Source organism: Podarcis vaucheri, assembly GCF_965113315.1.
Source record: "Podarcis vaucheri genome assembly, chromosome: 14".
Classification (NCBI taxonomy): Eukaryota; Metazoa; Chordata; class Lepidosauria; order Squamata; family Lacertidae; genus Podarcis; species Podarcis vaucheri.
The window spans coordinates 36,281,372-36,302,275 of NC_138752.1; the positions used below are offsets into that span (position 1 = coordinate 36,281,372).

The window sequence follows — 20,904 nt, forward strand, 5'->3', positions numbered from 1 at the left end:
TATTATATATATATATAAAATAAAAATTGTCCAGTAGCACTTTAGATACCAACTAAGTTTGTTCTTGGTATGAGCTTTCGTGTGCATGCACACTTCTTAGTTCAATATGTTCTATAACACTGAGGCAGGACCAGTGGCCCTCCAGGCCTCTGTATCTGGCCCTTGGGACTCTTCCCAGGCTGCACGCACGCAACTTCCCTAGGTCTCCAGAAACGCTCTCCATCCTCCTCACCTGCTTTTGCCTGGCTGGATCGCACCCTAAAGTGTGGTCCTTCCTCTTGCTGGAGAGAAATGCCCCCCTCCTCTTCTGATTTTTGCCTGGCTGGACCACGCCCCTTACCGTGCACAGACTGTACCTGTTGCTCCGCCCACTTTCGCCTCTGGCCCTGCCCTCTGCCGGCATGTGGCCCGCGGCAGGTTACCCATGAGGGAATGCGGCCCTCGGGCTGGAAGGAGGGGGGGAAAGGGCTCTCCACCCCGCCCCTGTCCTTTGGGATCCATTCCCCGCCAATCGGGTGGGAGAAAGAGGCGGGTCCGAGCGAGCCTCCCTCCCTCCCTTGCTTCGCGGGCGCCGCCGGCCGCTGCGGCTCCGGGTGGCCCGCCGCGCGCTCCTCTTCTCCCTGCGCCGCTTCGCGAGGGCGCCAGAGGGGGCTGCAGCGCTGCTGCTGCTGCGTGCGCCGGGCGCCCGTCCATCCGTCCCTGTTCGCAGCAGCATCAGCAGCGAGGAGAAGCGGCGCTCGCCTGCCTGCCTGCCTGCCCGGCCGCCGCTCCTGCGCAACGCCCTCCCTCGCGCCGCCCGAGGCGCAGCGGGCGCCTCCCTCGCCTCGTCTTTCCCCGCCCCGCCGGGCTGCCCTAGGCTCCGCCTGCCCGGCTCGCTGCCTGCCACTCGCCTCGGGAACCCGGGCTGCTGCTGCTGGTCCCGCTGCTGCTGCTTGGTCGCCTTCCCGGCGGGGGAAAGAAGGCAAGGCAGCCGCCGGTGGTGCCAGTGCCGCCGCCGCCCGTGCGCGCTCCTCCGCTGTCCTCCTCTCCCTCCGCCGTCCAGCCCAGCAGGTATATGGATAGAAGCTCGTTGCTGCAGCTCATCCAGGAGCAGGTGAGCCAGGCGGGATGAGGCGCCGTTTCCACGGCAGCGTCGCTGCCGGCAGGCTCCCCTTGGCATGGGGGGTGGGGGTGGGGAGGAAAGGGGGCGGCGGGGATGGGGTGCGTGCAGGGGCAGTGGCATCTCGTGGCGGGGAGGGGGTCGCAGCTGGGCAAACAGGTTGCAGTGCCCCGGAAAAGCGACTCCTCCGGCTGCTGGTGTGGGGTCGGGCGGGCACGGAGCCAGCCCTCCCGCTGCTTGCCTTGGCATCGCTTTGGCCGGGCCACGTGTGGCTGTGCCAACCAGGAGATACTCCAGCTTCAGGGTGCTGGAGGGAGGGAAGGAAATGGGCAGGCATGGGCGGGGTGAAGACTAGGTAGAGCCGTCCAGGAGCACCTTCCGATTGGAGGGTGGCAGGGGCCCATTTAGATGGTGGTGGGTTATTTCAGGATGGAGCCATAAGGGATTTGCCTGGAATTTTCATTCATTTATTTGGTGGGGTGGGGGATTTAGACAGGTGTTGCCCCACCCCCAGCTTTCAGATCTGTGGTCTTCCTAGTGGCATTTATTGTGTTGCTCCATGATCCAGAGGTCACCTAACATGAAAACCTGCACCATGCATTCAAACCACTCTCTTGCCACTTTAACAGTCATGGCTCCCCCTAAAGAATCTTGGGAGCTGTAGTTTGGGCGCTGGGAACCGTAGTTCTGCATGTGGTCTCCTAACAATCCTCAGCACTCTTAAGGAACTACAGTTCCTAGGATATTTTGGTGGTGGTGAGACATAACTGTTTAAAGTGGTCCGAGAGTGTGTTAAATGCATAGTGCAGACATGACCTCCAGCACTGCCCGCAGCTGATCAAGAGAGCATAGAACCAGCCTTCACGGGCTGAATCACTGCCACTGGTGGGCAACCCATCTTTGCTGTTGCCTTTGGCCCTTGTCCCATGCCTATCCAGCCTAAAGGTTCTGAGACCAAGGAAGAACTGGCACGAGTTTGTACTGAAAAATAGATGGGGTGCTCATTTATTTATTCATAATTGCATTTCTATTCCACCTTTTCTTAAAGGAGCTCAAGGTTGTGTGTGTAGTTCTTCCCTCTTCCCATTTTATCCTCACAATAACTCTGCAAGGTAGTTTAGGCCAGGAGACATTGCCTAGCCCAAGATTACTCAGGATGAGTGCGGATTTGAGCCCTGGTCCCTCAGGTCCTGCTCTGGTGCTGTAACCACTACACACCACGGCCACTGACATGGCTGAACACAGGGCAGTATGCCTGGCAGGGGGACAAAAATGTGTTTGCAGCATGACAGGATCTGTGGATTCCCCACTGATGGAATCAGGGCTCTGAGTCTTAGTGGGACCACTGCCTTCTTGGGTACCATAGAATTGTAGAGTTGGAAGGGACCCCGAGGGTCATCTAGTCCAACCCCCTGCAACGCAGGAATATCTTCCCCATCATAGAATTGGAACCCACAAGCCTGAGAGTAAGAGTCTCATGCTCTACTGACTGAGCTATCTTTTGGTGACTTTGCAAGGAACTCAAAACCTTGTCTGCAGAACAGCTGAAATTCTCTTGCTGGAGGCTGAGCCAATTGTGCTTCTGTCACTTCCGTCACCCCTGTGTCCAGTTCAGTCAGCGGCCTCTCAGGCAACCCCCCCCCATGAACCTCCATGGCATATTTCGTTTTGTCAAAGTGACCGCTTGTTTGGCTGTCTGTGAAGGATCCCTTCGTAAGAACTGCCGGGATCTGCTGTTGTTCCTGAGCTGAGCGCTGGCATAACGGTCTGGCTCAAAGCAGCGACTGCAAAGCCCAGAACAGCCCCAGCTTCAAATGGCTCCTTGGCTAAGAGTTCAGTTGGTGGGCTGAGGAGTCGCCATGCTGTCTGTCTTGGCACCGTCCATCAGCAGCATGGGGACATGGGTACCACCAGCCTGTTTCACAGGGCTGTTGTTGTAAGTGTGGCCGAGATAATGGATGTGAAATGCTTGAGTGCTGTTGTAGAGCGGAGAACTGTTGTGCTCTGATCCTTCTTATGAGCTTTCTGTAGGAATCTGTTTGGCCACTGTGAGAACAGGATGCTGGGCTGAATGGAACATTGGTCTGATCCAGCCGGCTCCTCTTATGTTCTTATTGAAAGCTCTTTGTAATATTATTATGAGACTGCATTAAATCTCAATGTGAACAAGTGGCCTTGACCTGGTGGTGAAAACTGGAGTATGTCGTTACTGCTTCTGGACCAGTAGATGAGCCCCAGATTTTATATTAGTTGGGCAGCATACTATGACCCACAAACACACATGAGCTGCCTTAGCCAGACCCTCAGCCCATCTGGCTTAGTATTGTATACACTGACAAGCAGCAGCTCTCCAAGCCCTACCCGGAAATCGAACCAGAGGCCTTCTGGGGGCAAGGCAGACGCTCTACCATTCAGCTACAGTCTTTCTCCATTAACTGGAGAGCAACACAGCTAGGGCTTCACACCATCATTAAGGTGAGAGTCACATAGAATTCTGGAAGATAAAATCTTTGCTATAAGATAGTTGGGACTGCAGATCCTATGCACACTTGCTTGGGCGTAAGAAGTGCAGAATTCAGTGAGACTTCTGTGGAAGCATCCGTAGGATTGCACAATGGGAATAGCAGTCCTAAGCACTGTTTACTCTCACGACATTGAATGGGGCTTATTTCCCTAGTAGGTTTAGAATTATAACTTGGACAAGTTTATAACAGCTCTTCCTCAGTATTCCCAACTGTGAAATGGGAACAGTAAAGCTTGTGTACACACACACACCACATCACTGTTATGTGAACAAACAAAACAAAATTAGAAATTCAACTGACCAGTGGCGTAGTGTGGGGGGTGCAGGGGAGGCCGGCTGCACCGGCCGCAACATCTGGGGGTTAGGGTTAGGGGGCGCAAATCCATGGGTTAGGGGGCACAAATTACTTGCCTTGCCCTGGGTGCTGACAACCCACGCTACGCCACTGCAACTGACTCAGCTGATCTAATACAGTTTTGTTCCCTGGTTTATTCAGTCACAGGGGCTGATGCGAGGGGAGGAATGAGCTTGCCCTATTCTCCTTCCTATAAAGATAACTTACTGCATGACCTGGGCTCAGTCCTCTCAAAGCACACTTTTTGGGGGCAGGGGGGGCAGAGATGAAGTTTTGTGTTAGCACAGAACTCCATGAAGCTGGGTATTTAATCTAAGCGGGGAGCAGTTAACTTCTGGCACTCCAGATGTTGCTGGACTCCAAGTCCCATCAGCCCCAGCCAGCACGGTGACTGATCAGGAGTGCTGGGTGTTGATTCTAACAACGTCTGGAGGGACACAAAGATAGCTGCCACTGATGTGCCTGACTCACACAAGAAGTTGTGTGTGGTGAAAGGGAGCGGGTGAACTTCTTGTAGGAGCACTGGAAGCTACCTTATAGTGAGTCAGATCACTGGTCCATGCAGCTTACTATTGCCCACACTGACCAGCAGTGCCTCTCCAGCAGGAGTCTGAACAACATGCCTGTGAACTGCGATGCAGGAACGTGCGTGGCTGTACTTGCAAGTTTCGTGTAAGTTACAGTACTTTGTGGTTAGCATGCGCTGGGTGATGCTGTGCCGGGGCAAGGCAGAGAGGAAAGAGCAGCTGGCTACAACAGGGGCAGCTGACTAGCTTTATAATATGCTGACCTAAATAATCCACATGAACGGCTTCCACTATCCCCCAGTGACCTCCCAAGGGAGGGAGGAAAAGCAGCTGCTAGGAGCAGTGGGGCTTTAATTGTCCAGCATCCCAGAATTTACTATGTGTTAGGGTAGCCCCTCCAGGATCAAGAGAAGGCCCTGCAGCAGGGTCAGCCCCTAAGCAGGAGATTCAGGAGTGTTGACATGAGGCTTGTCCTTCTCATGTTTCATTCCATGCTGTAATGCAGGGACACGGAAGCCTTTTTTAGCCTTGGGGCTGCATTCCCTACTGGGCAACCTTGGTGGGAGGGGACATGCCGTGGTGGGTGGGGCTTGGGGCAAAATTGGGTGGAGCCACAAATGCAAATTTTAAAGGAATGTGTAAAGGAAGCTGGTTTCTACAGACACACGCCCTCTCTATCCTCCAAAGCAAGAGGCATTGTCAGAATTCAAGGACACTTTCCAGCCAGGCAAAAACACTCAAGCAGGGTGCAAATCAGGGGCAGTGAGGGGTGTGGCTTGAGGAAAGAGGGTGTGTCTGATGAGTGGGTGGGGCCTCCAAAAGGTGTGTGTCTATAAGTGGGTGTGGCCTGGGGAAAGGGTGTCTACCTGGAGAGGGATGTGGCTTGGGGGGGAAAGATGAGGCTCACAGATGGTTGTGGGGAACTCAGGTCTGGAGAGAGAGAGGGGCCTGGCAGTCTGAATTTGGCCCTTTGAGGCCCCCCCAACTGTACTATAAGGTATTTTCTTCCCACTTGCTCCACTGAGTGAAAATTTTCCAAAGTGGCTAACATTATAACCTTAAAAACAAACAGCCTTCAACAACATGGCAAGGAAACAGAGCAGCAAGACTGTAATGGCAGCAGTTGCAGGCGACATAAAAGCAAACAAACCCTAAAGGCATAAATGCAGAATTAATGAAACAGCAGGCACTGAATAGAGCAGCAGAGCAGCTTACAATCCCTGAAGGTGTGTGTTTTTGGTTTTTTCAAAAGTTCTGTTGGGTTCAGTAGAAACAGTAATGCTCAGTTGCTTGGGCAAAGAAGAGTCAGGGGATGCTGTCCAAGTGCTGAACCAGTGAGGATACAATAATGGACTGGAAGGGGCCCAAGAAGCCACAGCTGAAACCTGACAAAGGTGGAGGCGCTGTGGATCCTAGGTATGGGAAGTGAGCCCAATGCTTGCTCGGGTTATGCTCCCTCCAAGAGAGAAAGTGCATGGAGTTGTATGACCTACTCAGACTTTTGGCATTTGGCCCATCACTTTTCAAAGTGGATTTGATATGATGGAGCGCTTTTAACCCACTTTAATTGTGCAAACCTACATTTTTGGAATCCCTCTAGCAAAACAGTCTGGAGGCCTCCTAAGATGCAATGGATTCTCCCCCACCCCCTTGCTAAATGCTCCACCACTAGACAGCGCAACCCACCAAGTCACAAGAGGGACCGATTCTTGTTTGTGGTGTGGGGAAGGCACGGCTTGCAATGCATGTAGCAAAATGAAGGGCTGTTCTTAGCTTGGGGCAACCTCCGCCCCCAGAGCATGCTTTTGTCCCTGGCAACATATTTCCAGGTATTGACAGCCACATGTTTGGCACGGCTATAGTTCAGACGCCCTTGCATGCTGCTGGACCCTGAAAACTACTGAAGTCTCTCAGCCCCACTCACCTCACAGAGTGTTTGTTGTGGGGGAGGAAGGGAAAGGAGAATGTTAGCCGCTTTGAGACTCCTTAAAGGGAGTGAAAGGCGGGATATCAAATCCAAACTCTTCTTCTTCTTCTACTAGGTAGCTGACTTTCACCAGCCAGGACTTCCTTGTGCTGGGAGATGGGCAGGCGAGGACAGAGTGCTTTCCTGCTGCTCAAACCTGATGACATTTCTCTCTGTGTGTTCCTCATTCCCTCCCGCCCAAGCATTCCCTGTCCTGCCCAAGTTCTCTTTTCTGTGCCTTCTCTTCCCTGGGGGGATAAAATGGCAAAGACAATGTAATGTGTAGAATAATTTTGTTTTACTAGCTCTGCCACATGCTTGGAACCATGGGCACTTTAGATGGCCTGGGCAGGGTTTTTGAGGGGTGCTTTTCTTTCTGGCTAAACCTTCCACCTTAGATTATTTTGTGTGTGTATTCCCCCGCTCCCACCAACAGAACAAAATAGCAATATAGACTAACCCATTTTATTATACAGTGGTACCTCGGGTTAAGTACTTAATTCGTTCCGCAGGTCCGTACTTAACCTGAAACTGTTCTTAACCTGAAGCACCACTTTAGCTGATGGGGCCTCCTGCTGCTGCCGTGCCGCCGGAGCACGATTTCTGTTCTCATCCTGAAGCAAAGTTCTTAACCTGAAGCACTATTTCTGAGTAAGCGGAGTCTGTAACCTGAAGCGTATGTAATCTGAGGTACCACTGTATATACTTTTTAATGGTATAAGCTTCTGTGGATTCAAGTCTACTCCATCAGATGTGCCCACAAATTATATAGTGCTATAGGTTGGGGAGGGGAGTGTCAGTCTGGGGGTGACCATGGGGAGGGGGTGTGTCAGTCTGGGGCTGACCATAGGTCACTTCTAAACCTATGATCCTGTATCCGTGAGGTTGGAATCTATAAGGGAAACTATGCTAAACCAGTCAGACAAGGCTCTTGGTAAGATAATGGTGTGAACTGGCGAGCTAAGTGCTGCCATTTACATGTCCAAGGAGGTTACCCTGTTGCCATAGAGACAAGTGGCTGGGCCTTTTCCCACCTCATCTGGCTGGATGCCATAGGAGGGATAAAAATATGCCAAGAGAGCTGTGTGTGTGCGCGCGCTCTCATGCATTTTTGGCTGATGCTAGAAGCTGTAGACGCAGAGGCTTGTCTTGCTCTGTGCTGAACCCAACGCTATGGCTTGGGGATCTCCCTGGGAACCATGGGGAGGTAAGATCTGTTGGAGTGCTCATGCTGTGAGCCCCTTTGTCCTATGCTCATGTTACAGATATATGTAAGTAAATTATATACCCCAAAGACAACACAGACTCCTCTGACCTTCACTCCAAGGGATCCAAGCCCTGGGTAAGTGTGGGAATTATCCGGAGTCTCTTACTACTCAGAGATTGGGGTGCGCATGACAGGCTGTTTCCCTAAACTCTCTCTCTCTCGTTCAGCAGTTCTTGACATTCCTGAAGCCGGCCTTACAAGTGGAAAATAGTTCTTTCCAGATACAAAAATAGCCACACATCTCAGGGTGGGTTAGTCATGTTGATTAGCAGAAATGCCTTGGGGAGACTATAATGGCCCCCAGAGACACTTTCAGTCATGTCTCCACAGTGTCCTACTTTGCAGCAGACAGTCCTCTTATCAGAAGGGCCGCCCAGTCTAAGTTTAGTTTAAAGAACCTTAAGAAAGGAGAGCAGGAGGGGCTGCAAAGTTGCCCATCAATGGTTTGAGCACGTGGATAGCAGACTGAGCCATCGGGCACACAGCTCAGCTGGTCACAGTCTTTTCCATAATGGGGAGATGTCTTTCAAACACAGTTTAAATTATAAATTACACTCCTCTTGTAAAAATGTGCACCTGCACATATATGTTAGCTGCTCCGATTAGTGCAAGAAAAATTTTTACAGCCTTTTTTCTTTTCTTTTATGGATATGCATTTTCTCTTTTTTGGGAGGGGTGTGCCTAAGCAGATAGATACCATTAAAAACAACAAATAAATGAAGCTGAGATTCTCATGAAATGCTTAAGGGGAAAATCAATTTGGGTTTCAACACTGCATATGAGACAGGTTGCTTGATTTTGAGAAGTGAGTTGACCAGTGCCCAGAAACCTTTTGGAAACCAACTACCATACATGTTTAGATCTACTGAAGCCAACTCATGAAGTCATCGCCTTGGTTAGCCGTGCTGGCCCTGGTTCCCAGTGTAGTGCTGGGAATGTTCTCTGCCTGGAATCCTGGAGAGCCTCTGCCAGTCAGTGTAGACAGTTCTGTGCTAGATGGACCAATGGTCTGATTTGGCATGAGGCAGCTTCCTATGTCCCCCAGAATGTTATCTCGTGTTTGGTAATTTTCAAATGCAAATGGAAGATGGTCAGGAGAGATTTTTGGCACAGCATTACTCAACAAAAGCTGTTTATTGAGCTGTTTGTTAAAATAATTCTTTGGCTTACGGTTGCAACAGGCGCTTTCAACTGTTGTGTTAATGTCTCGGATGGAAGATTGATTGTTGTTGGTGTGTGTGTGTGTGTGTGTGTGTGTGTGTGTGTGTGTGTGTAAAAATCCAAGTTCTGCATTGTCTCAAATTCTTTCCTCCTCCCCGCCCCAAATTATGCAGATGAGCCAAGTTGATTATATTTATGTTGAATAATAGATTCATTTGGCTACAGAGTACGGTTGAGGACACAGTGGTCTGTTTTTTAAGGGCACGTGAAGGAGGAATGCATTTCGAAGTGTGTTAGGGCAATCAAATTTATTTCTGCTCATCCTTAAGATTTCATCTCCTTGCACTTTTGCCACCTCCACCCCCCTTGGGGTCCCTTCCAACTCTACAATTCTATGAGTCTATGAACACTCAGACTGCACTGCTTACTGGTTCAATGCCTGCCTGCCTGCCTGCCTTTTACCTGTGGATCACTGCTACTTACTGAATCAGGCAAGGGGCTATGCAGGATGTTGAAGCCAGATTTACACCTGGTTCAATGTATCCCCTACTTACCTTCAAAGTTCTGGATTTCAAAATTGCTCCGGTCACAGGCTTGAAAGTGTCAACCAAGCCCCATGGCCAGCATGGTGTAGTGGTTAGTGTGTTGGACTAGGAACTGGGAGACCAGGGTTCAAACCCCCACTAGGTCATGAAGCCAGTCAAAGGGTGCGTTCAAGTGTGGGGTATATTGTCTTGGTTTTCTTGATTATAATGCTGCAGCTTCTTTCCCATTTTCTAATGTGCCGTTCATGTTGCAGTACCTGCTGCATCATGGAACTGTGGCTTTTTGACCGATATACTAGCCTGTCACTCTAAATTTCATTCACGCCAAGTAAGCACGTTGTGACATGGAAAAACGAACATCAGTGAACACTGCAGCTAACCTCTTTCTCTGTTAACACCTCCACCCTTTCTGCATGTGTCTACTTCTGTTCCCCCACAATTGCCCCATGAAAATGGCAGGGAAGAAATCTATGCTGGAATAGCACCCCAAAATTATGTCACTTTACTCCCATAATTTTCTGGGTCAAGGGAGCTGCAAACAGAATTTTTCTGGAATCAAAAATAACACAGAAATAAGCTCTAAACATGCGCTGTAGTCCGTTAGTTTTCCCAAAGTTTGGTTTGGTTTGGATTTGGATTTGATATCCCGCTTTATCACTACCCGAAGGAGTCTCAAAGCGGCTAACATTCTCCTTTCCCTTCTTCCCCCACAACAAACACTCTGTGAGGTGAGTGGGGCTGAGAGACTTCAGAGAAGTGTGACTGGCCCAAGGTCACCCAGCAGCTGCATGTGGAGGAGCGGGGAATCAAACCCGGTTCACCAGATTACGAGTCTACCGCTCTTAACCGCTACACCACACTGGCTCATGTAGAAGTCAAAGTGACTTCTACATGGTGTGAAAGTTCAAATGTAATGCAGAACAGGGGAACGTCAGGAAAACAAGCTAAACTGCCTTGCGAATACAGCCACAGTCTCAGCCTATAACTTACCTTGCAGGATTGTTGTGCAGAAGGTGGGAAACAATGAGCTCCTTGGAAGGGAAGGTGGGATATAAATGCAATAATAAAAAAATGGCTGGGAACTTGAGGTTGTCGGGGGGGTGGGAGCTAAGCAACCAGCAATAATTTAGGGATATGGAATTCTTCACCCAGTATCAAATTCTGTCCTTGCACAGAATAAACAGCCCTTCTGAGATGGATCACCACTCTTGATTTCCAGCTTATTCATTGTCGCTAATGCCCAGTGCTGATTCTTCAACAGCTTGATCCTGAAAACACCGGTTTCATTGGCGTGGAGACCTTTGCCAGCCTGGTACACAGCCATGAACTGCCTCTGGACCCCGCAAAACTGGAGATGCTGGTGGCATTGGCACAGAGCAACGACGAGGGACAGATCTGCTATCAGGAGCTGGTAGACCTGGTCAGTGGCATGAGTCCTGGCAGCCACCGTAGTTGTGGCTGCATCAGCACTTGTGATTCTGCAGGATTTCCGACCTATACCTCTTAAGATAAAATAAGAATCAGTAAACATGTTCACACAAAGCATTAATTAGAAAGAGCAATGAAAGCAGACTTTTTGTAGGTAAGCTTGTTTGAGCAAGGAAAGCTGTAGGATGAAGGTGCCTGTTTAACATCACAAGCACTGGACATGACAAACGCTCCCTGCAAATGTTGGTTTGCAGATTGAAGCCCACTGGGTGGGGCTTGGGACAGTCACAGTCTCTCAGCCTAACTTGACTCACAGGGGTGTTGTAAGGGCAAAATAAGGAAGAAGAGAACCAATGTCAGCCACCAGGAGCTCCTTGGAGGAAAGGTGCAATATAAATGCAATAAGTAAATATAAATATAAAACTTCATGCCTCTCTTTTCCACTCGAATGTGTTTTCCCTGCCTGCCTGACTTGAGCAGGAGTGCAAAATGTTTTGCCAAATTTTGAAGCCAGTAAGATTTTCCACTGATATGCACTGATCTCCCTCTCCATCACAACAGCCTTGTGCGGTAGGTTAGGCTGAGAGACAGAGACTGTCCCAAGGTCACCCTGTGGGTTCCTATAGGGGAAGGTTTCACTGGAGAAAGACTCAGTATATATAGAATCTCCCCTTCCTATAATCTTGGATAGCAAAGTGGGAGGGAGAGTCCAATTAAAGAGATAATATCCAATTCTCTTCTTTTCTTCCTAAGTTCTTTGTTAAAAAGCATTTAGGCTGCACCAGCTATCCAGTTCTGAATACTTAATAGTCAATAATTTCTCCTTAATTGGCTCAGCTGAGTGCCAAGATGGTAAGGCAAGGAGGAAGGCATTAGTAGGCAGGCTCCGTCTGCACACCGTGTGACCTGCAATTCAATTCCCGAATGCAGCACATCTCCCTGAGCAAGGTCTTTTGGTGCTCATCATCCAGCCCCAAAGGACTGAGTGAGCTTGCCCTTAAGCACCAGGGAAGCAGGTGGAAGGTCAGGCCCCACAGTGCCCCCTGCTGGCCAAACATGGGGTCTCCCTCCCTTAAGCCAGTCTGCGTTTAGCTGGGAAGCAGGAGTAAAACTCTCGGCAGCCACCTTTTTTTATTTAAGAGCCAGTGTCTCCTCGTTCGAATACCTTCTGAAACTACGAACTCACCAGGCCAGCCTTTCTCTCTTAGCCTCAGCTCCCCATCTGCGGCCAAAGGGTATTAGGACTCACCTACCTAACAGGGGTGTCTGTAAGGCTGTTTTTAATGCTTGCTGCCAGTTTCTCATAGTACTTATCTTGGATATATTTGCAAGGCAAGGTTAGCAGCTGACTGGAGGATTTAAGCAGTGCTGAGAAAGGGCAGTGATACAGAGCATCATTTACTGGCTGGCTGGGGGGTGGGGGCTGGAGCCTGGGGGGCTGGTTCACCCTGAGAGCTCCAGGGAGCGGGTCTCCTGCCTCTTTGCATGACGTGGCCCCTCTCTGCAGATCAGCAGCAAGCGGTCGAGCAGCTTCAAGCGAGCCATCGCCAACGGACAGAGGGCGCTTCCCCGCAATGGGCTCCTGGACGAGACGGGCCTGGGCTTCTACAAGCGCTTTGTGCGCTATGTGGCCTACGAGATCCTTCCCTGCGAGATGGACCGGAGGTGGTACTTCTACCAGCACCGCACCTGCCCCCCTCCGGTTTTCATGGCAGTCGTCACACTGACCCAGGTGGGCGGAGAGGTGACCTGCTGTTCGCCCGAGTGCCAGTGGAGGGCGCCCTCCTCTTAGGGGGAAGAGGCGGCCCGTGGTTAACGTTTAAAACTTTTAAAGAAAGCTTGATCAGCGTCTTGTGGGAGATGCCAGGTTCTGCAGCTGGAGGAATTCTCCTTGTGTGCATGCACCTGTGCTTTGATCATATGTATAAAAAGAATTCCTGCTGATATAAAACAAAATGCTGCAAATGGATCTCGTTTACAGTCATACCTTGGGTTACAGCTGCTTCAGGTTGTGTTTTTTCGGGTTGTGGACTGCTGAAACCCGGAAGTACCGGAACGGGTTACTTCTGGGTTTCGGCAGTTGCGCATGCGCAGAAGCGCTGAATCACAATCCGCACGTGCGAAGATGCGGTTGCAGACGCTGCAGGTTGTGAACGTGCATCCCTCACGGATCATTTTTGCAACCTGAGCGTCCAGTGTATTCCAGTTTTGCACAACTTATTCTGCTTTGCCTACTCATGGGTGGAGGAGGTGCTGCAGAAGGTGCTGAACCCCAACAATTTCTGCGTCCCCCAACCATTTGGACATCTGAGATTTGACTAGGCATTGCCCCCACCTTGTTTCTTTCCCGTAGTCATATATTTGCAACCCTGAGGATCAGCATATTGCTTTGTTTTTTTAAAAAAGGAGAAGAATTTAGTGACCAGTACAGTGGTACCTGGGGTTAAGTACTTAATTTGTTCTGGAGATCCGTCCTTAACCTGAAACTGTTCTTAACCTGAAGCACCACTTTAGCTAATGGGGCCTCCCGCTGCCGCTGCGCCACCGGAGCACAATTTCTGTTCTCATCCTGAAGCAAAGTTCTTAACCTGAGGTACTATTTCTGGGTTAGCAGAGTCTGTAACCTGAAGTGCATGTAACCCGAGGTACCACTGTACTGCTTTGTGTGGCTTTTTCTGGTCTCCTGTTCATTTCCAGCCTAGATGCAACCTGTTTAATGCATTTTCAGCCATTTTCTTGAGGACTAGAGACATAGGAAGGGAAGGCAGCTTTATCAACTTTATCTCTGGGTGTTGCCAAGGGGCTGAACAGCCTCACACCCATTTGGACACCATAGTAGATCATCCTAAATAACCTCCCCCCCCCCCCCCGCATCCTGTTTCTATTAGATCATCGTATTCCTCTGCTATGGGGCTCGGCTGAACAAGTGGGTCCTGCAGACATACCACCCTGAGTACATGAAGAGCCCCCTCGTGTACCACCCGGGACACCGCGCTCGTGCCTGGAGGTTCCTCACCTACATGTTCATGCATGTGGGGTAAGTGTCTGCCTTGTCTTGCCGCTCGTTGCTTCCAGCAGAACAGGGGTCGGGAACCTCAGGCCTAGGGGCCAAATACAGCCCTCCAAACCTCTCTTGTTTGTCCCTCGGAACTCTCTGCAGGCCACGCCCCCTCTGCAGCCACGCCCCTCACCAGCCCTGCTCCACCCCTTTCTTGAGTGTTTCTGCCTGGCTGGAATGTGTCCCTGAACTCTGATCGTGCCTCTCAATTGCTAGGATGGAGGCTAGAGAGGAGTGAGTGAGTGAGTGTAGGAACTAGCCTACTGCGTAAAAGGTGGAATTTGCATTTGGCGCTCTGGCCACCCTTGGCATGTGGCCCCCAGAAGGTTGCCTGGTTTGGCAGCGTGGCTCTCAAGCTGAGAAACGTTCCCTGGATGAGAGATGTGCAAGTGAGCAAGCTGACTCCATATTTCTGCAATGTGCGTACAGATGGGGGCGGGGAGGTGTCTATGAGCAGGGGGCAACAGCAGGTTAGCTCAGCCAGTACAGCATGAGACAGTTAATCTCAGGGTTGTGGGTTTGAGCCCCACGTCGGGCAAAAAGATTCCCGCATTGCAGGGGGTTGGACTAGATTGTCCGCATGGTTCCTTCCAACTCTACAATTCTGTGAGATTCCTCTGGGTTCTGGAGGCAGGAGAGGCTCCTTCGTTTGGGCAAACTGCACCTGCAAACCTAGAGGAGGTGACGTTTGGGCCTGAGAGCTTCCGAGACCTGAGAACATCACAGGGTTTGGGGAGGGAGCAACACGGCAAGTTTCTAGCTCTCATCGTTTCTGGCAAGGTGAGCTGAACTTTGCCTGTCCCCTCCTGGGATTCTTGGCGGCAGTGGCGTAGCGTGGGGGGTGCAGGGGGGGCCGGCCGCACCAGGCGCAACATCTGGGGGCGTGCGCTCGCACTCTGCCCCTCTCTCTGCCCAGCTCTCTGCCCCTACCTGGCTCACTCACTCTCTCTCACTGCAGTGCTGGCTGTGCGAATCCGATCCGAGCCGCTGGGTCGCTGCCCACTGTGGAGGGGGTGGGTGCCAGGCGTGCGGTGCGGAGAGAGAGCGAGGGACTATCTGGGGGAGGGACAGTGCAGCAGCCGCCCAGCGCAGCGCTGAGCGCGGGAGAGAACCACACAAGACCAGACCAGGCAGCAGCAAGAAGAAGCTGGCAGCAGCGGCAGGTTAGGGGTTAGGGGGCGCAAATTACTTGCCTTGCCCCGGGTGCTGACAACCCACGCTACGCCACTGCTTGGCGGCTGAGCTCACTGCCTTTCCGTGTCTCTTTCCAGGTTGGAGCAGCTGGGCTTCAACGCCCTCTTGCAGCTGATGATCGGGGTACCCCTAGAGATGGTCCACGGCATCCTTCGCATCAGCTTCCTCTACCTCGCAGGAGTTCTGGCAGGTGAGGGAGCACGGCTCGCATCTCCACTCTTCTCTAAGTCCTGCTGTTGGACACCATTAATCTGTTAGCCCTTAGGTCCAGGGTGGGGGAAGACGTTTCAGCCTTAGGGCCACATTCCCTGCTGGGCGACCTTCCAGGGGCCTTGCACCAGGGGTAGGAGGAGCAAGAGGCAAAAGTGGGGGGGGGGGCACAAAGGTACCTTTTGCCTTGCGCAGCAGGCTAGTCTCTGCACACCCCTGTCTCTATCTTCCATCATCCAAATTCACATTCCAGGCTGGGGCACATTCCAGCCAGGCCAGGACCCTCTGGGAGTTGTTCAGCACAGCCAGAGAGGGGTGGGGCCTGGGGAGAGTTCTGAGGGCCAGGTTGAGAGGCCTGAAGGGCCACACTCAGTCCTCAAGCCTGAGGATCCCCAGAGTGGCTTAAGTCATTCTTGCTTCCCAGGGAACTCTGGGTATTGTAGCTCTGTGAGAGGAACACAGGAGTCTCCTAACAACTCTCAGCACCTTTAACGAACTACAGTTCCCAGGATATTTGGGGGGGAAGCCATAAGTGGGATGATACTGCTTTACACATATAGTGCAGATGAGGCCTTAAATTGTGGTACAGCACACAACACACACACACACCCATTGTTGGGGTTTCATTTTGGTTCCATCTCTTTTCCTTCAAGACGGTTTATAAACAGCGCTCTGTGAACCAAAGTTCTGTCTCTGGAGCATCTAAATCCCTAAAAATTGAGACTGTCTCCCTTGGCTGTAGATCTCTCTCTCTCTCTTTCATGCACACACACACACACAAAGAAAGATCCCTGCATTATCGCACACTGTCTCTGCCCGAGAGTCCAGTCTGACCAAATCCCACGTGGTCCCTGTCCAGGACAGCTGGGGGGCGGGGAGGCATCAGGCTCTAAATTACGGTGCTTTGGGAGAGTATTTATTGGCTGTCACTGCAAGCTTTATTTATTTATTTGTTTGCTGAGCCCCTGGGCAATTAGAGCAGCTGCTGGAATTACTCACCCATCCATGTCTTTTTTGGAGAGGCGGGGTGGTGGTGGAAGGGAGAGCGAAATGGAGGGTGAACAATTCCTCATCAGTCGCTGGCTCTCCTCTCCCAAGCTGCTGTCTCAGCAAAGTACATCTGGGGAGGGAGGGAAGGAGCACAATCTGCCGGGCTGCCCCCAGTGGGCTCTGGGGAGAGCATTTCACAGCTTGCTAAGGCCTGTCCAGAAGAGGCTGGTATTTTCCCCCCTCCACAAACCCAAGGAGGTTGGTGGGTTTCAGATCTTCAAGGAGAACCCATCTGAAATTGTTTAAACATGTCAGGCTTTTGTTTTCCCCCTTCCACCATTCTTTGTCTTTGTCAACCTAGGGAAGCCCCAGATGTTTTGGGCTACAACTCATAAGCCCCAGCCAGTTTTGCCAAGGGATGATGGGAGTTGCAGTCTGGGGGGGGGCATCACATTGCTGACCCTGTGTGGGTCATATTCACACCATATGTTGAAAAGACCATTTTAACAGGCATGGTTCACCCCCCCCCCCAAGAATTATGGGAACTGTAGTTTCTAAAGAGGTGGCACTGTGGGTTAAACCACAGAGCCTAGGACTTGCCAATCAGAAGGTCGGCGGTTCAAATCCCTGTAACAGGGTGAGCTCCCGTTGCTCAGTCCCTGCTCCTGCCAACCTAGCAGTTCGAAAGCACGTCAAAGTGCAAGTAGATAAATAGGTACCACTCCGGCGGGAAGGTAAATGGTGTTTCCGTGCACTGCTCTGGTTCGCCAGAAGTGGCTTAGTCATGCTGGCCACATGACCCAGAAGCTGTACACCGGCTCCCTTGGCCAATAAAGCGAGATGAGCGCCGCAATCCCAGAGTCGGCCACAACTGGACCTCATGGTCCGGGGTCCCTTTACCTTTACCTAGTTTCTAAGGAGTTCCGAGTGAACAATTAGGAGAACAGTTCCCATCATTCTTTGGGGGTAGCCACGACTGTTCAGGTGTTTAATGTGTGGGGTGCGAAAGGGTTTCATGCTGGAGAAGGCAGTCCTTCAAGAAGGACCAGTGTGGTGTAATGGCTAGAGGGTTGGGCCATGACCTGGGAGACCAGGGTTCGAATCCCCACTCAGCCATGGAGCTCTAGCTGTGTTACCTTGAGGCAGCCGCCATCTCTCAGCCTAACCTACCTCACAGGGTTGTTGTGAGGATGAAGTGGGGAGAAGAACTGTGCACACTACCTTGAGTTCCTTGGAAGAAAATGTGGTATTAAAATATAATAAATAAAGTGAAGAATGCCTTGAGGTTTGGACAGGCAAGGGTGTAGCAGGGAGAGGACCCTGGGTGTTGATCATTTACTGAGGAGTGTCCAGACTAGATTTTTGCTGGCAACTAAATGCGTGTCAAGTTGCTGAGGCAATGAAAATCCTTTTGTTTGTGGTGCCCCTGCCCAACTCCATCCTATTTCTTCCCGCTATTTCCCTTTCAGGTTCCCTGACCGTCTCCATCACAGACATGAGAGCACCTTTGGTTGGAGGTTCGGGGGGAGTCTACGCCCTCTGCTCCGCTCACCTGGCTAACGTTGTCATGGTGAGTGGGATGCCACTTTGAACTGAATGGGGGAGGGGAACTTGGTGGGCTTCAATATGGTGATTCTGTGGTGAGATCTTCAACAAAATGTTGCCATGCCATATGGCTCCTGGGTTCTAGCCAGCCAGTACCCCTCAGGAATACTCCATTCCATTCTCGACTTTCCTCCTTGTTTTCCGGGAGGAGGTTCTGTTTGTTTCTCATTTTCCCTAACAGACATTCTGCACTCTGTGGTCACTGAGCATGCTCAGTCCTCATCAAGCTGTGTCTTTGGGGGGGGGGGTTCCTCCCCTGACCCTCTCTATGGTTTCTTTTCTGAAACGAATTGTACTTCTTCATGCCTTGGTATTCTGCCAGACATGGCGATACCTGCCTCTTGTCCCCAGGTCTTGGCTAGACAAATAAAAAATATTATTTTAATTATATTAAAAGTATATCCCACACTTCATCCAAGGATTGCAGGGGGGTTTATAGAACAGAACATGAAAAACAAAACCAAGTATTTATTTAGCCATTTGGAAGATTTCCACCCTGTCATTTAACCAAATGACCCTTCAAGTGACTCACAACAGAACCTCCAAACCCAAACATCTCAGCCCTCTTTAGCTCCCCCACCCAGGTAAACAGATGGAGACAGAGTGTGCTCCTCCTCAGACCTTCAGCCCTGGGACAGCTGGCTGGTTAACTGGGTGCTGTTTCTGGCAGCGAGCAAGGAAGCCAGCTCCCTGCGGCTGCTCCTTCTCTGGCCAATGGCTGGGACCTGGCTGGCCTTCCCCTTGCTGTCACCTTCTTCCTGGGAGGTGGGTCATTCAGCCTCATGGTTGCCTTGGACAATGGCAGAGGCCCAAGTGTGCTTCCCTTGAGCAGTGCCATTCCAGGGCAAATCTATGAAGAAGAATTTCAGGATCAGGTTGAAAGCTCCTGGAGTTGTAAATATTGGTGGACGTGATACCATTTCACTTTATGTTAGATCTGGTTGGCCGCTGCGAGAGCAGACTGCAGGAGGTCCGTAGGCCTGATCCTGCAGGTTCTTCTTACGGAAGAGGGTGTGATGAGAAAGGTATTGGGAGAAGAAGCTATGGGCAGGAAAAAATCTAATTCTGTTTCTCTCTCTGTAGAACTGGGCAGGGATGCGTTGCCCTTACAAACTGCTGCGCATGGTGTTAGCCCTGGTGTGCAGTAAGTATACTGGTCTCTCTTGGTTGAGACTTCCATGGTGTGGGGATGAGGCAGGCCTTTCCTCCTGCATCCTTGACCCAATATGTGAAACCCTAATTAAACACTGTGCAAGGGCCCGGATCCTGGCTGGGTCAGCCCCAGATTACCCTGACTTGGATTGGGCCCACTTAAACCCTGAAACTGCACGGGAGGGGGACATGCACACCTCTAATATAAATGTTATAAGGCACTATGTACACACCAAAGGAGGGGAGGGGCAATGACAGAGAGACATGCCTCAAAGGGACTAGAAGCTTGGGACTCGAGCCGTTGTGATCTCTTGTCTCTCTCTTTCCCCTCGCAGTGAGCTCTGAGGTGGGCCGGGCCGTTTGGCTGCGTTTCTCTCCCCCCTTGCCCTCCTCGGGCCCCCAGCCCAGCTTCATGGCCCACCTGGCAGGGGCGATTGTGGGCATCAGCATGGGCCTGACCATCCTCCGCAGCTACGAGGAGAACCTCCAGGACCAGTGCGGCTGGTGGGTGGTGCTCCTCTCCTACGCCACCTTCCTGGTCTTTGCCGTCTTCTGGAACATCTTCGCCTACGACCTTCTAGGGGCACAGATCCCGCCTCCCCCGTAGCAATCCCCTCCCGCTTCCCGGTCCCAGTTCTCTCTGCAACACCCGCCCTGGAAGTGCCAAAAACTGCAGACATCACCGGAGAGAAAGGGAGGGGGCTGACCTGGCGCACAGGAGCGCAGGAGCCCAGCAACCGCGCGCCGCGTCTCCGAAGCGATGCGTCAGCCGGATGCCAAAAACAAGATTAGCAAGGACCCATGCTAGGCTCCTGCGGGAAGAGGCCGGAGGGCAAATGGGGCCATCTGTGACCCAGGAACGAACAAACTGCCACCCCTTTCCCTAGAATTCCCTCTGTGTCCACCCCCAGCTCAGCTCCAAAGAGGGGTGGGGGGAGATCCCTTAGCAATCGTGTTCTCAGAGATCCCCTTATAGGCATGAGAGTCTATGTATTCATTTGGGGGAGGGAGGGTTGGTGGGTTGGTACCCCTTTACCCGTGTCTATTCCAGAGTTTTGTGTTCCTCCGGCAGAGCTGCGTCTGTGATGATGGATGCAGCTGCATCTGATGCCTTCAGATCATTCCTCGTGCTCTTGAGTTGCTGGGTTTGTTGGCTTGTTTGCTTTGTAACTTCCTTCGTTCCCTTGCTTTGGAATTGGTTTTTCTGCAAGCTCCTTGGGTAACACCTCTGTGCTTCAGTTTTTTTACTGGGAAGGGGCTGAGATGGGGGGTGGGTGGGTTTCACCTTTCCTTGGCCTGGGAGTCCTTCCACCTAACCTGTGGTTGGAGGTCTGGTTTTGGGATTCTTCTGGAGGGAAGGAGGGAAATACAGCATCCTCCCATCGCTCAGTGTTTGATGACGTGGTTTGCAGGCAAAAGGCCCCAGTTCAATCCCTGGCGCCTCCAAGGATGGCACTGTCTCAGACCGTGGAGAGGCGCTGTCAATCAGTATAGTCAACATTGAGCTAGATGGTCTGACTTTGTATACAGAGCAGCTTCCTATGCTCCTGTGTGAGAGAGAGTGCACAGGAGGTCCACACCAATCCACACCAGTGTGCAGGTCTGCGTGCATTATTATGATCATTTAAGGAAACAATCAAGGGTCAAAGCACCTTCCTATGTTTCTATAAATGTGTCTTCTCTGCGCTGAGGAATCTCTGGCCTTAAAGGAGATTCCCAGATGGAACTCCAGGCCCTAAGATCTCTACAAAGTCCATGGGGTTCAGGCAGCTTCCTTCTCCTGCCTTTCTTCCATCACCCTGCCTCTGCCCCCCTTGTATTGC

The 20,904-nt window shown here is 51.4% G+C and overlaps 1 protein-coding gene across 1 annotated transcript; it reads left to right on the forward strand.

The window, feature by feature from the left end:
* Positions 1-2: 2 nt before the first annotated feature.
* On the forward strand, positions 3-20,450 carry RHBDL1 (rhomboid like 1). Its single transcript, XM_082199106.1, is given in 10 exon segments — positions 3-457; positions 459-710; positions 712-1,050; positions 10,706-10,864; positions 12,380-12,604; positions 13,761-13,909; positions 15,202-15,314; positions 17,794-17,894; positions 19,013-19,073; positions 19,417-20,450. Coding segments are annotated over 10 exon segments (1,704 nt in total). The 5' UTR covers positions 3-424; the 3' UTR covers positions 19,689-20,450.
* The last annotated feature ends 454 nt before the right edge of the window (positions 20,451-20,904 follow it).